The sequence below is a fragment of the Anser brachyrhynchus genome (assembly GCF_964034855.1).
Source record: "Anser brachyrhynchus genome assembly, chromosome: 24".
In the NCBI taxonomy this organism is placed as follows: Eukaryota; Metazoa; Chordata; class Aves; order Anseriformes; family Anatidae; genus Anser; species Anser brachyrhynchus.
In genome coordinates, this window is record NC_137717.1 from 4,382,711 (window position 1) to 4,394,409 (window position 11,699).

At 65.8% G+C, this 11,699-nt stretch overlaps 1 protein-coding gene and 1 long non-coding RNA gene across 16 annotated transcripts; one reads left to right on the plus strand and one right to left on the minus strand.

The window, feature by feature from the left end:
• Positions 1-1,231: 1,231 nt before the first annotated feature.
• LOC308182284 (digestive cysteine proteinase 1-like) lies at positions 1,232-10,083 on the plus strand (the record flags this gene model as incomplete). Of its 14 annotated transcripts, XM_080566610.1 has the most annotated exons (11): positions 1,232-1,280; positions 1,524-1,583; positions 1,741-1,833; positions 1,936-2,108; positions 2,391-2,631; positions 2,946-3,141; positions 3,226-3,419; positions 3,570-3,661; positions 3,738-3,899; positions 4,125-4,314; positions 4,502-4,821. In XM_080566610.1, the coding sequence occupies 11 exons, from the start codon at positions 1,232-1,234 to the stop codon at positions 4,687-4,689; spliced, it is 1,638 nt and encodes a 545-aa protein (XP_080422736.1). In that variant the 3' UTR covers positions 4,690-4,821. The 14 variants fall into 14 exon arrangements, 5 of the variants coding, with proteins under 5 accessions (XP_080422736.1, XP_080422735.1, XP_080422734.1 ...); XR_013941729.1 differs by adding exons at positions 7,067-7,232; positions 8,406-9,219; positions 9,319-10,083 and having other exon boundaries at positions 1,741-2,631; positions 3,226-3,661; positions 3,738-5,962; XR_013941730.1 differs by adding exons at positions 7,067-7,232; positions 8,406-8,725; positions 9,366-10,083 and having other exon boundaries at positions 1,741-2,631; positions 3,226-3,661; positions 3,738-5,962.
• Positions 9,661-11,657, minus strand: LOC308182293. Of its 2 annotated transcripts, none has more exons than XR_013941738.1 (2): positions 11,535-11,657; positions 9,661-10,132 (listed from the first exon to the last, which is right to left on the minus strand). It is a non-coding gene; the product is annotated as an uncharacterized lncRNA (long non-coding RNA). The 2 variants fall into 2 exon arrangements; XR_013941739.1 differs by lacking the exon at positions 11,535-11,657 and adding an exon at positions 10,233-11,447.
• Positions 11,658-11,699: the final 42 nt, after the last annotated feature.

The window sequence follows — 11,699 nt, forward strand, 5'->3', positions numbered from 1 at the left end:
AGGGGGGAGGCTCTCCCAGCCCTATCTCGAGTGGAGCACAAACACCCCCAGGGCTTTCTGCTGAGACGGGACATTCCTGGAGCACGGGGAGAGGGGGGGGCAGCCACCCTCTGCCCCACTGCCCTGGCTCTGTTGTGGCTCTGGGAGGGGGGGGTGGCACTTGTGGTGTCCCCAGCCGGGCTCCTCAGCACCCTGTGGGGCTGCTCCCTGCTGGGTGCGGGGGGGACCCTACAAACCCCCCCAGGAGAGCAGGTTTGGTACGGGAACATCCTGCAACCAGCACGGGGAGGGCGAGCTCTGGCTGTCCTCCCCGCTTTGCTGTCGCCTCTCTGGGGCAGAAGCATTCTGGGGGGGCAGCAGCCCCCGTGTGCCTTGCGGTGCGTGCGGCCATCCCGCGCCCAGCCCCTATCGGCGTTGTTTGGGGCTCGGCAGCCCCGCGGGCGCTCGCTGTCACCTTGGGCCGGGGTCCAGCTGGCCCCACTGCAAGTGGGGGGGGTGAAGGCCACCGCTGCGCTCCTGCCCGGGTCCTCCTTCCCCACGGCGCTCCTGACGTCTGGGCTCTCTCCTTTTTTCCAATTAACCCCCCCTCTAATTGCAGTCCTGGGCTCGCCCTGCTAGGATGCAGGGGTGCAGAGAGTCCCGCACCCCACCGTGGGGACAGCGGGGACAGCTGGGCATCCAGGAGGGCAGGGAGCACCCCGAGGGGCCGCGGTGTGGGTGCTGGGTGTGGGTGCTGTCCTGGGTGCCCTCCTGGGGCAGTCGATGGGTTTTGCCTTGTGCCTCTTTGCCCCGTGCTGCTGCAAACGCTGCCCCTGCTCGCTGCAGGCAGCAGAGCCTTGCTGCAAGCTGCAGTGCTGGGGGCACGGGGGCACCCCCAGCACCCACCCCTGGGTCCCTAATCCATGGGACACCCCCTCACCCCAGGGGATGGCCCCACCACGGGGAACCGGTGCCCCCAGGGATCTGGGTCCCACCTTGCTCCCCCTGACCCCAAGCCCTGCAAGCGCACGGCATCAGCACCCACCCTGCTACGGGTGGGAAGGGCACCCCTGGGTGCTCGTGGGGGGGCTGGGGAGGGCAGCACAAAGCCCCACCTCCCCTTTGGTGTAATCCTGGCCAACGGGAGGGATGGGGCCGTGCCCGTCGGCTGCCGGCAGCTCCCTGCCCACCCACCGGGGGTATTTAAGGCACCCGTGGACGCAGGGCAGCACCGTGGGCTGGGGCGTGCAGGATGGAGGGGTTGGGGTGGCTGCTGGTGCTGGGGGCTGCCCTGCTGCTGGGTGAGCGCCCCCCCTGCCCTGGCTGCACCCCAGGGTGATAGGGGGAGGTCTGGGGGAGCGGGGAGCCCTGCCTTGGGGACCCCCAGTCTCTGCCCTGCCTGGGCAGGGTGCGCTCCCCCAGGTTGTCCCCCCTCTCCTAGTGTTTTTCTGCAGGCTTTGAGGCAGCCCTGTGCATGGAGAGGTGGGCAATCAGCAGCTTAAAAGGCTTTTTTGCTTTTATTTTACTTGTTTTTTGATTTCCAGGAGCAGAGAGCAAAGCTCTGCTGGAGATACCCACGTTTGGGGACATCTACCACGTCACAGGTACCGCTCGGGGACCCAGCACCCTGCTGGGACGGTGCCAGCCAAGGGGCCCAGCACCTCCGGGTGCCCCACATCTGGGGCTGGGCACGTCGCTGCCGTGGGGTGCTGTGGGTGGGAGCGGGGTGGTGATGCCGTGGGGTGCCCGGGGTGCCCGCAGGAGTGCTCAGCCTGCCCTACGCGGAGATCAGGGAGCCCTTCGAAGCCTGGTACAACCTCACCGGGGGGAAGAGCCGCATCCAGTACTACGGCGGTGGGTGCGCGGGGGCCGGCGGCCACCCCCATCCCTCTGCTCCCTCTGGGGGCCCCCTCCACGCCGGGCTGGGCTGGAACCCGGTGCCGTCCCCGTCCCCAGGCCAAGTGGTCACCTACCAGTTTGGCTCCGTCGAGCCCTTCGGCGCCAGCTTCAAGGTGACGCCGGAGACCACGGAGACGGAGGTCAACGTCCGCAAGTGCTTCCGCATCAACGGCACCGACGGGGACCTCGTCACCCCGCAGAGCGTCTTCCCCAGCCTGGAGAACTTCAAGGTGAGCCCCGGGCATGGCCCCCGAGGAGCTGGAAATGAGGCAGGGGAGGGGACAAGGGACACCGGTGGGCATGGGGTGGTTGGGAGTGGGCAAATGCCTCCGTGCGAGGGCAGAGGTGGTTGGGAATGGGTAAACACGTGGCCAGATCCAGCCCCGGGTGCCGGAGGAGGAGGAGGAGGGTTCTCATCTTGCACAGCGCGGTGTGGCTGGGGTGTGATTGTGGTGGGGTGCTCGCCGGGGACACGGTGGTGGCACGGCGTCCCTGACACCCGCTGTGCCCAGTGGGTTCGGGAGGAGCGCTTCCGCGGGCAGCGCTGCGCCGTCTGGCAGAACGTCTCCTACTGGGGCCGCAAGAAGAACGTCTACACGCTGCGGGTGGGCAGCTCGGCCCGCGGCCCCGTGCCCCTGCACTACGAGGTGCACGGCTTCAACAGCCTGCTGGGCTCCCACTACGACAAGTACGAGATCGACTACTCCACCTTCAGCCACCGCTTCTCCCCTGAGGTCTTCCAGCTCCCCGACGGTGAGCGGCCGCGCAGCCGGTGCCACCCCGCGGCTCTGCGTCCTCTGATTTATTATAATTAATTTCCTAGCACCCCGTAATTCGGGATGATTGGCTGGGGGGGAAAAAGGGAGGTGGGGAAAAACCTAAAAATGCCGAGAGCTGGGTGATCCCGTGCTGGGAGCGGTGCGGGGATGCTCCAGCACCAGCTCTGGAAGCGGAGGGTGCAGACCTCGATCTGTGCCCCCAGGGTTTGGGGTGGGGGCGCTGCACCCTGCTGCGGGGAGGGACCCGTCCCCGCTTGGAGGCTGCAGCCCTCCCCGTGCCCCCCGCAGGCGTGCAGTGCGAGCAGTGGCCTGCGGCCGGCCCCGAGCACCGCATCGTGGCCAACCCCATGCGGGAGTTCGTGGGGACGGACACAGAGCACGTCCACCACCGCCTCTTCCACCACTACCAGGAGAGGTTTGGGAAGCGCTACAGCAGCGAGGAGGAGCATGAGCACCGCAAGCGCGCCTTCATCCACAACATGAGGTAAGGGGGCGGCGGGGGGAGACCCGGGGGGGCTCGGGGGTGCTCCCCTCGTCCCGCAGCACCTTCACCCCGTCCTGTCCCCAGGTTCGTGCACTCGAAGAACCGCGCCGCGCTCTCCTACACGCTGGCACTGAACCACCTGGCCGACCGCACGCCCCAGGAGCTGGCGGCGCTGCGGGGCCGTCGCCGGAGCGGGGCCCCCAACCACGGGCTGCCCTTCCCCACCCAGCTCTACGCCGACCTCCACCTCCCCGAGAGCCTCGACTGGAGGCTGTACGGTGAGCAGGGACCCAACCTGGTGGGGTGCAAGCCCAGACCGTGCCCAAGACTTGGGCTCTGCTTTGCACTCCGGGCTTTGCGCAGGTCCTCGAGTCCTGCCTCAGTTTCCCTTTCACCCACCCCATTTGTCACCCTCCTGCTGTCCCCAGGTGCGGTGACCCCCGTGAAGGACCAGGCTGTCTGCGGCTCCTGCTGGAGCTTCGCCACCACGGGCGCGATGGAGGGTGCCCTGTTCCTCAAGGTGAGAACGAGCGGGGACGGCCGGGGTGGCCGCAGGGTGCTTGTCCCTGTCCCTGCAGCGTGTCCCCTCCCCGCAGACCGGCGTGCTGACCCCGTTGTCCCAGCAAGTCCTCATCGACTGCTCCTGGGGCTTCGGGAACCAGGCGTGTGATGGGGGCGAGGAGTGGCGAGCCTACGAGTGGGTGATGAAGCACGGCGGCATCGCCAGCACCGAGTCCTACGGGCCGTACCTGGGGCAGGTGAGGGTGCTCGGGGTGGGTGTGCTCCCACCTGCACCCCATCCTCCCCACCAAGCTTTGGGGTGCACAGCGAGGCTCTCCCAAGGCTGCCATCACCCGTCTGGCACCGGATGGCTGCTCCTCTTTGGGTTATGGATGCTCCACCCAAGCCGACCCTTCTGGGATGGGTTGGATCCCCCTGGAAACCTCTCCAGGACCCCGGTGCCACCTCCGTGTCCCCCCCAGAACGGCTACTGCCACTGCAACCAGTCGGAGCTGGTGGCCCCGCTCGCTGGCTACGTCAACGTGGAGCCGGGCAGCGCCGCGGCGCTGAAAGCCGCGCTGGTCAAGCACGGCCCCGTGGCCGTCAACATCGACGCCTCGCACAAGTCCTTCGCCTTCTACGCCAACGGCGTCTACGAGGAGCCCCACTGCGGTGAGCTGGGTGGGCGGCGGGGTGGGGGGCACCCAGCGGGGTCCCCGTCCTGCTCACGGGGTCTGGGCTTGGCACGGGGATCTGCACACCTGGGGCGTAACGTCGGTGCGGGGCTGGCCGAGGGGCTGCACCCAGAGCAGGGATGGGGACAGAGACGTCTCCGTATTTCTTCTTTTCTCCTTCCCAGGGAACGAGACGTTGGAGCTGGACCACGCGGTGCTGGCCGTGGGCTACGGGGTGCTGCACGGCAAGAGCTACTGGCTCATCAAGAACTCCTGGTCCACCTACTGGGGCAACGACGGCTACATCCTCATGGCCATGAAGGACAACAACTGCGGCGTGGCCACCGCCGCCTCCTTCCCCGTCCTGGCCTGATGGGACGCGGCCCCAGCGCGTGCCCCGTCCCCACCGTGTCCCCCTGTGCAGCTCTGGCTGGATTTGGGGCTCCGCGAGGTGACTGTGGGGCAGAGGGGGGGCAGCGCAGCCAGGAGGGCAGAGGGTTTTTGGGGAGGTGTTTTGTCGTTTTGGCAATAAATGCTGTGAGAAGTGATCCTGTCCATGGCGCTGGGGTGTCTTCTCTCCCCCCCCAGCCTGCCCCTGTCTGCCACAGCCCTTGCTGGGAGCGCCTTCTGCAGCCCTCCGGGTGCTGAGCTTCACGCGGTGCTCAGCCCGCCCGTGCCCCATTTGGGTTCTGTGTCCCCTAACCCCAAGGATTTCAGTGCCAGCACCCCCTTCCCAGCAGCTCCGGCTGTCCCTCTGGATGCTGGGCCCTCTTCTCTGGGCTCCTGCGTGTGTCAGTGCCTGGTGGCACACCACACGTTTGGGGAGAAAACAGAATTCCTGGGGCTTTTCGTGTTCCGAGGACGGAAGGAACCCAAACGGTCCCCTGTGCTGTGGGTGCTCCTGGGGGTGTCAGAGGGACCCGGGTGCTGGGAGGACACTGGGGTGCAGGACAGGGCAAGAAGGTGGGTGACGGTGACAGAGCCACGGGGAGGGGGACAGAGCTGGTTCCCAGGCACATCCCTGGGGTGGGGAGGCTTTGTTCAACCCCACAGGGAGCAGCCAGGCGTGGAGCTGCCACCCCAGCTCTGCCATGTTCCCTTTTTCACCCTTCTCCAGCGCTTTACCCCAAAACTGCACGGCCATGGGGAAACCCAAGCAGGAGCCCCAAGGGTTTAGGGAGGCCGCCGCTGCTGTGGGGCTGCCCCCAGAGAGGGTCCTGGCTGTCCCAGTGCGGTGTGGGGTCTGCAGCACTCAGGGTGCCGGTGCCCTGCTCGTGTCCCAGGTGGAAGCTGTCGGCTCTGCCCTCCCCACCTGAGCCCATTTAGGAGCTGGGGGGAGCCTGCAGGAGGGGCAGGGTCAGTGCTGGGCTCCTGGTGGTAATGGGGAGGGAGGCTGGGGGCCGAGCCCCCAAGGGTGCCCCTTTCATCCTGCCCCAGATGCCCTGGCTGTGCCCACCGCCAGCAGCTGCCGTCCCCGGGGCTTTCACGGGAAACAGGCGCGAGAAGCAGACCAAGGAACCAGAGCTGCAGCTCCTGGGGGGCTGCGCCTCCACCTCTGGGGGCCTCGGAGAGGGGGCATGGGGAGGCTGTCCCCAAACCCCACGCAATTCGGGGTGGCAGCTGGAAACGGTCCCAAGGGTGGAGAGGTGAGCGGTGGAGAGCTGGGGGTGCTGAGCGCACCGCAGGGCTCCTGGTGGAGCAGCTGGTGATGGGGACCCCCCGTGTGTCCCCTGGGAAAGGGGCGACCTTCTGCCAGTGGGGTGTGTGAGGAGGTGGTGGGGAGAGCATGGGGACAGCGGTGTCCCCAGGGTGTCCTGTGCGGCGTGGTGCTCCCTGCTGGCATCTCCTGGGAGGCAGCAGGGGTGGGGGTCCTGCAGCAAGAGGAGCCCCCAGGGGTTTGAGCTCTGTCCCCTTGGCCACGGGGCGCAGACCCTGCTGGCCGTACTGGTGGCAGGGGCAGCGCCACCCAAACCTCCTGGGGGGCTTCCTGGAGGGGGGACGTGGGAGCCCCTGTGCATTTCTGGCCGACCTCTGGCTGCCCCCAGGGAGCAGAAGCGGGCTGGGAGCTGGGTTGCTGCTTCCATCGGCGCTCTGCATCGCCCCACGGATGCATCCCCACCCGAAATGCCAGCCCCATCCAGCACAGCCGCAAAATCCTGCCCAGGGCACGCCACGGAGGGGGCACAGCGGCACGTTCATGGATGGGGCTTCCCCTCCTGCATTTTTTTGACCTGCAAAACTCCCAAAGCAACGGGGTCGAGGGCCCCGAGACCGAAGCAATGGGGTCGAGGGCGCCTGGCCCAGCACCTCCAGCTGACGGCGATTCCCCTGTGCATACGTGGGCTGCATCCTTCCCCAAAGGGGCTTGCGGTGGCTGAGGGCAGCCGTGCTGAGCAGCTACACCCTCGTTACACCCTTATTTTGTCTAGCAAATGGCCGGGGCGAGCACCGTGCTTCCTCCCCAGGAGCGCCGCGTCCCTTCCAGGCGGGGCGATCGCTCCCGACTGAGGGTGGCAGGCCGTAATATCGCCTTGTTTTCCTCTCCCTCGTTCACCTGCTTATTTGACAATGTGCTGCACTGATTTCTGAAGTGGTCTTTAATCATTCCCGGCGGGGGCGCCGGCTCGAGCGCGCGGCTGGGAGGGGAACGATCGCGGCGCAGGAGTGATGGGGTTTGTTCTGGGGGAGGCCGGGGCTCCGCAGCGTTGATTCTCTTGACTGCAGTCAATAAAACAGGCTTTGACTTTCAGGGAACCGTGACTTTCAGGCTCCCTTCGGGCAGGCGATGCTCTGAATTTGCTGCTGAACACGCAGGAGGCTGCGAGCGCTGCAGGGTTTGCGCCCCCAGGAAGCGTTTGGCAGGAGCCTGGAATTTCGCGTCTGTGGCACCGGGGACAGACAAGGCTCTGAGTGCAGGTAGTTAAGCATGGCTGGGAACTTAAAAAGATGGGTTTGTTTATTTTGGAAGGGGAGAATTTAAGAAAGGACGCACCTGAGAAGGGAGCGGCTGCTTGCTGAGCTGGTGCTGGGCTGAGCCATGAGCCCCAGACCAAGCACAGCGAGGAGCAAACACCCTAAAACCCTCCTTTAGGGAAAACAGACGTGGCCTGGAGATTTACCCTTAATAAGATTTAATCCACACGTTTAAGCTTCCCTTTGGATGAGGCGTATTGTCTGCACACACCCCGCATTCCCAGCCCGCCAGCTACGTGGGAAACTCCCCAAATTTGATGCCTGGCTGGTGAAACACCAGCAGAGGCTGGGTGCTTTAAAGGCAGCAGGTGCCATGAGCCAAAGTTGATTTTTAGCACCTACTTTTCGTGTGCCCCCTTGGAGATCCCAACCCCCAAACCTTCCCTGGTGCTCGTAACCACAGCAGGAGCGCGAGGCGAGATTTGGGGGGTGGCTCCATGTGGGATCCCCTCCTCAAATGGTGCTGGGAGGTGGACGTGGGGCCGAGCAGGCAGCGAGCCCGGGCAGCTTGGAGCCAGGCCGTCCTCGGGGCTGGTGGCCCCGTGCCCTCGAGACAAGGACGGGTGCTCCATCGGGGCGATGGTGGTGTCTCCTTGGGGGGGAGGAAAAGGGCTCCCCGGCTCCCCTGTGGGACCCCTGTGCCCATGAATTCCCCGCTGCCCTCACCGGGCATGGGACAGGAGTCGCTGTCCCCTGGCACAGCCAGGTCCCCATGTGCCCGGTGGGGCGAGCAGGGGGCTCTGGGCTTCTTCCCCCATCAGCCAACGTCATGTTACGCCCCTAAAATGGAGCCCCTGGGCTGCAGCCTTTCCCCTGCAGCGCTGGCAGAGGTTCCTCCAGCTCCGTTTTCCCTCCGCGGGGCTCCCCGAGCTGCCCAGGCGCCAGCTCCCCGCTGCCCGGCCACCGAGCCCCGTGCCGGGTCCCCAGCTCCCAGCGGGGCTGGAAGCCTCCGGGCTGCCCCCGAGCCACTCCGACCCCAATCCGTGGTGAGACGGGGACGGGAATTCGGGGACAATCCCGGCTCCACGCTGGGCTCTGACCCTCGAATTCAGAGCCCAGCGAGGCGAGACAGAGAGCCCCATGGCAAACAGCCCCCGGGAGGGGTTTTCGTTCCAGGGAAACGCGCTTTCTGTGGGCGAGAGCACCCAGACCTGGGGGATCGATCCGTCCCTGCGTCCAGAAACTCCATCCAGAAGCTCGGGGCGGGCCGAGCTTGCCGAGGTAAATCATCCTCCGAGGCAGGGCGGCCGGGATTTCGGCGGGGTTTGGGTTTCGCCCTGCCCTGGGCCGTGCTGGATGCGGCGCTTCCCTCCCGAGAAGGGAGCCCGTGCAGCACTGCCAGGTGGCCAGAAAATGTGCTCCGGCCCCAAAGCTGGCTGCCTGTCAGCGCCGGATGAATTACCCGCGGAAACCTCTCGCGGCTCGCGCAAAACAAGGTAATTATTCAGCAGGCCGGGGACACGGAGGGAGCCAGGATGTGGAAATATTATCCGCGAGCGATTCGCAGGGCACCACAGGCGGAGTCAGGGGGCAGCAGCTGGATGCAGGTCGGCTTGGCAACTCCCGGGGTGGGTTCCCGGGGGCTGTGGCGAGCTCCCTGCACCTCCTGCGCCGGGTGCGTGGACGGGGGGACCCGGGTGGCAGAGCCACTTTGGTTTTGGGGTGACGAACACTGCAATTTGGGGCAGGAAACCTCGCTTTTTGCTATGGAAACGAGCATTTTGGTTGCCTCCAGGAAGAGCAGAGCAGTCTGCTGGCCTCCAGGAGACGGTGAGCGAGAGGCTGCTCGCTGCTGGCGAGGCGATCCTGGCAAACCACGGAGGCAGGGCCTTTCTAAACAGCTCTCCTTACCCTTCCTTCGGTAGCAGCCTCACAAACGCTCGTCCTTAGCCAAATGCTTCTCCCTTGGCGGCCCTGGCTGCTCTGGCAGGTTTGTTGCTCGCATTCTCAAACGAACCGTTCCCTTTCCGCAGCTCCAGAGATTTGCAACCCCCCTGACTTCTTTTCTCTTTTTTTTTTTTTTTTGGAGGTTTTCATTCCTTGCAACAAGCCGCTCGTGGCGTTTACGTTTTCCAGGTGCGCTGTCAGACCCCGGGGAGCCGAGCGGCCCCGGTTCCTCCACCTCCGCCCCGTTTCCCTCAGAAACCCTCCTCCGAGCATCCCAGCCCCTGGGCGACGCGGAGGGTTTTTGTTTGAAGCTCCCCGGCCGCCTCTGCCAAGCTCCACTCTGCCTTCTGCTTCCACCGCCTGCTATTTCCCCATCACCGCCGCGCATCCAGCGCAACGCAACGGATTTCACGAAATTAAGTATTTCTCCTACACACGGCATATTTGCCCGGTGATTATAACTAGTCCCCGAGGTAGCCAAGCACAGCAGAATTTCAGTTTAATATGCACACCCACGCAGCCTCGCTAAAAACCCAAGGCACTCCCCCGGTCCTGCTCGGGAAGCGCTGAGCGCCGCGGCGAGCAGCTCGGGTTTCAGCTCCACCACTCGCACAAGCTAGGACTGGGAATACTCTGTAATCTGCTGTGAGGAGGGGGGAAAAAAAAAAAGGAAAAAAAAAGGTGGGGAAGTAAGTTTCCGAAAGATTTCAAGCTATCCCCAGCGGCCCGAGAGCAAGCAGGGTTTAAGAACGCAGGAATGTCAGGCAAGGCAGGCACAGACGCAGCGGCTGCGGGTTTGTTAACGCAGCCACGACTCCCCGGTCGCTTTGTCTTGGGTTCGCAGCGAACTTTTAACTCCAAAACGCGTCAGTTCCCCGCTTTGTTTGGGCGGGCAGCACGTCTGGAAGCTCGCAGCACCTGCTCCGCGTCACGCTGTAAAAACAACAACTGCTCCGCTGAAAAATAAAATAAAAAAGGAGAGAATTACCCCGGTTGCGCAGGGGATGATCTGCAAGCGGTTTGCAGCGCTGGTCCTGCCCCACTGCCCAGACCCACCCAGCCCACGCAGATCGCAGCCGGGCTCGGCTCTGCCTGGGACCAGCTGCCCTCGCGGCGGGCCAGGAGTCAGGGCAGAGGAAAACAAGGCTTCCCCTTGGCTGCAGATGCTACCTCCTACCTCCTTTTCCCTTCCTTTTCCTCCTATTCTTACGTCTGACCTCTCAGGCGCAGTCGAGCTGCCCTGCCTGCACCCCCCTTGCCCATCCCCGGCCCCCCCGGGCTCCGCTCCCCCTTGCCCCGCTCCTCCCGCAGCCCCCCGCTCCCTTCCTTCCTCCAGCCCCGCTCCTCCTTCCCCCCGCAGCCGCTCGCTGCCTCGTGCCCCTCACCCTGCGCTCCCCGAGGCAGGACGGGGCAGTTACAGGCTAGGTGTGACCCCGATTCCTTTTGGCCCTGGCCTGGCTTTGGGCCAGCACGGGGCCCTGCGCTTGGCACAGCGGGGATGGAGCACAGCCTGAAGCAAGGCCAGGGCCAGGGCCAGAACCCTGGATGGGACCAGGACCAAGCCCCTGGAAAGGATCAGGGCCAGGCACACGGATGGGACCGGGACCAGGACCCTGGGTGGGACCAGGACCTTGTCCTTGACCCAAGTCCCTGCCCTTGGACCAGGACCAGGACCCTGGACAGGACTAGGGCTATGCCCCTGGGTAGAACCAGACCCCTGGACAGGACCAGGACCAGGACCCTGGACAGGACCAGGGCCAAGCCCCTGGACAGGACGAGGACCTGGGTCAAGTCCCTGACCAGGACCAGAACCAGGCCCCTGGACAGGACCAGGCCCTTGTCCTTGGCCCAAGCCTCAGCCCAGGCCCAGGCCCCTGCACAGGCTGAAGCCCCTTCCCTTGGCCCCAGCCCCTGCTCCTGGCCCACCGTGGATCACACCCGACCTGGAGCGTGCCCCGGACAGGCCCAGGACCTGCACCAAGTGCCTGGACAGGACCAAGCCCCATTCCTTGGCCCACCGGGGATCGAACCCCACTTGGGGGGTGCCGCCGGACAGGGACAGGGACAGGACCAGGACCAGGATCAGGACCAGGACCATGCCCCAGGACGGGCCCAGGCCCCTTTCCTCAGCCCCTGCCCGTGGCCCCTGCCCCAGGACAGCCCCAGGACAGCCCCAGGACCCTGCCCTTGGCCCTGCCCCAGGCCCTGGACAGCCCCAAGCCCCCTCCCTCTGCCCAAGCCCCTGCCCCCTGCCCTTGGCCTTGGCCCTTCCCCATCCCCTGCCCTGCCCACTCCCCGCCCCGCTTCCGGGTCCCCCTCCCTCCCCCCCCGCCCCACCCCGCCGCGTTCTCGCGAGACTTCCCCGCCTCTCCCCGCGCGCCCCCGGGGCCGCGTCACGCGCGGGGCCGTTGCATCACCGCCGCGCGCCCTCTGTGACGTCAGCGCTCCCCCTCCCCAACGACCGTCGCGGAGGGGAAAGGGCGGGGGCCTCTCCGCCCCCGCCCTCCCCGCGGAGCGACGGGC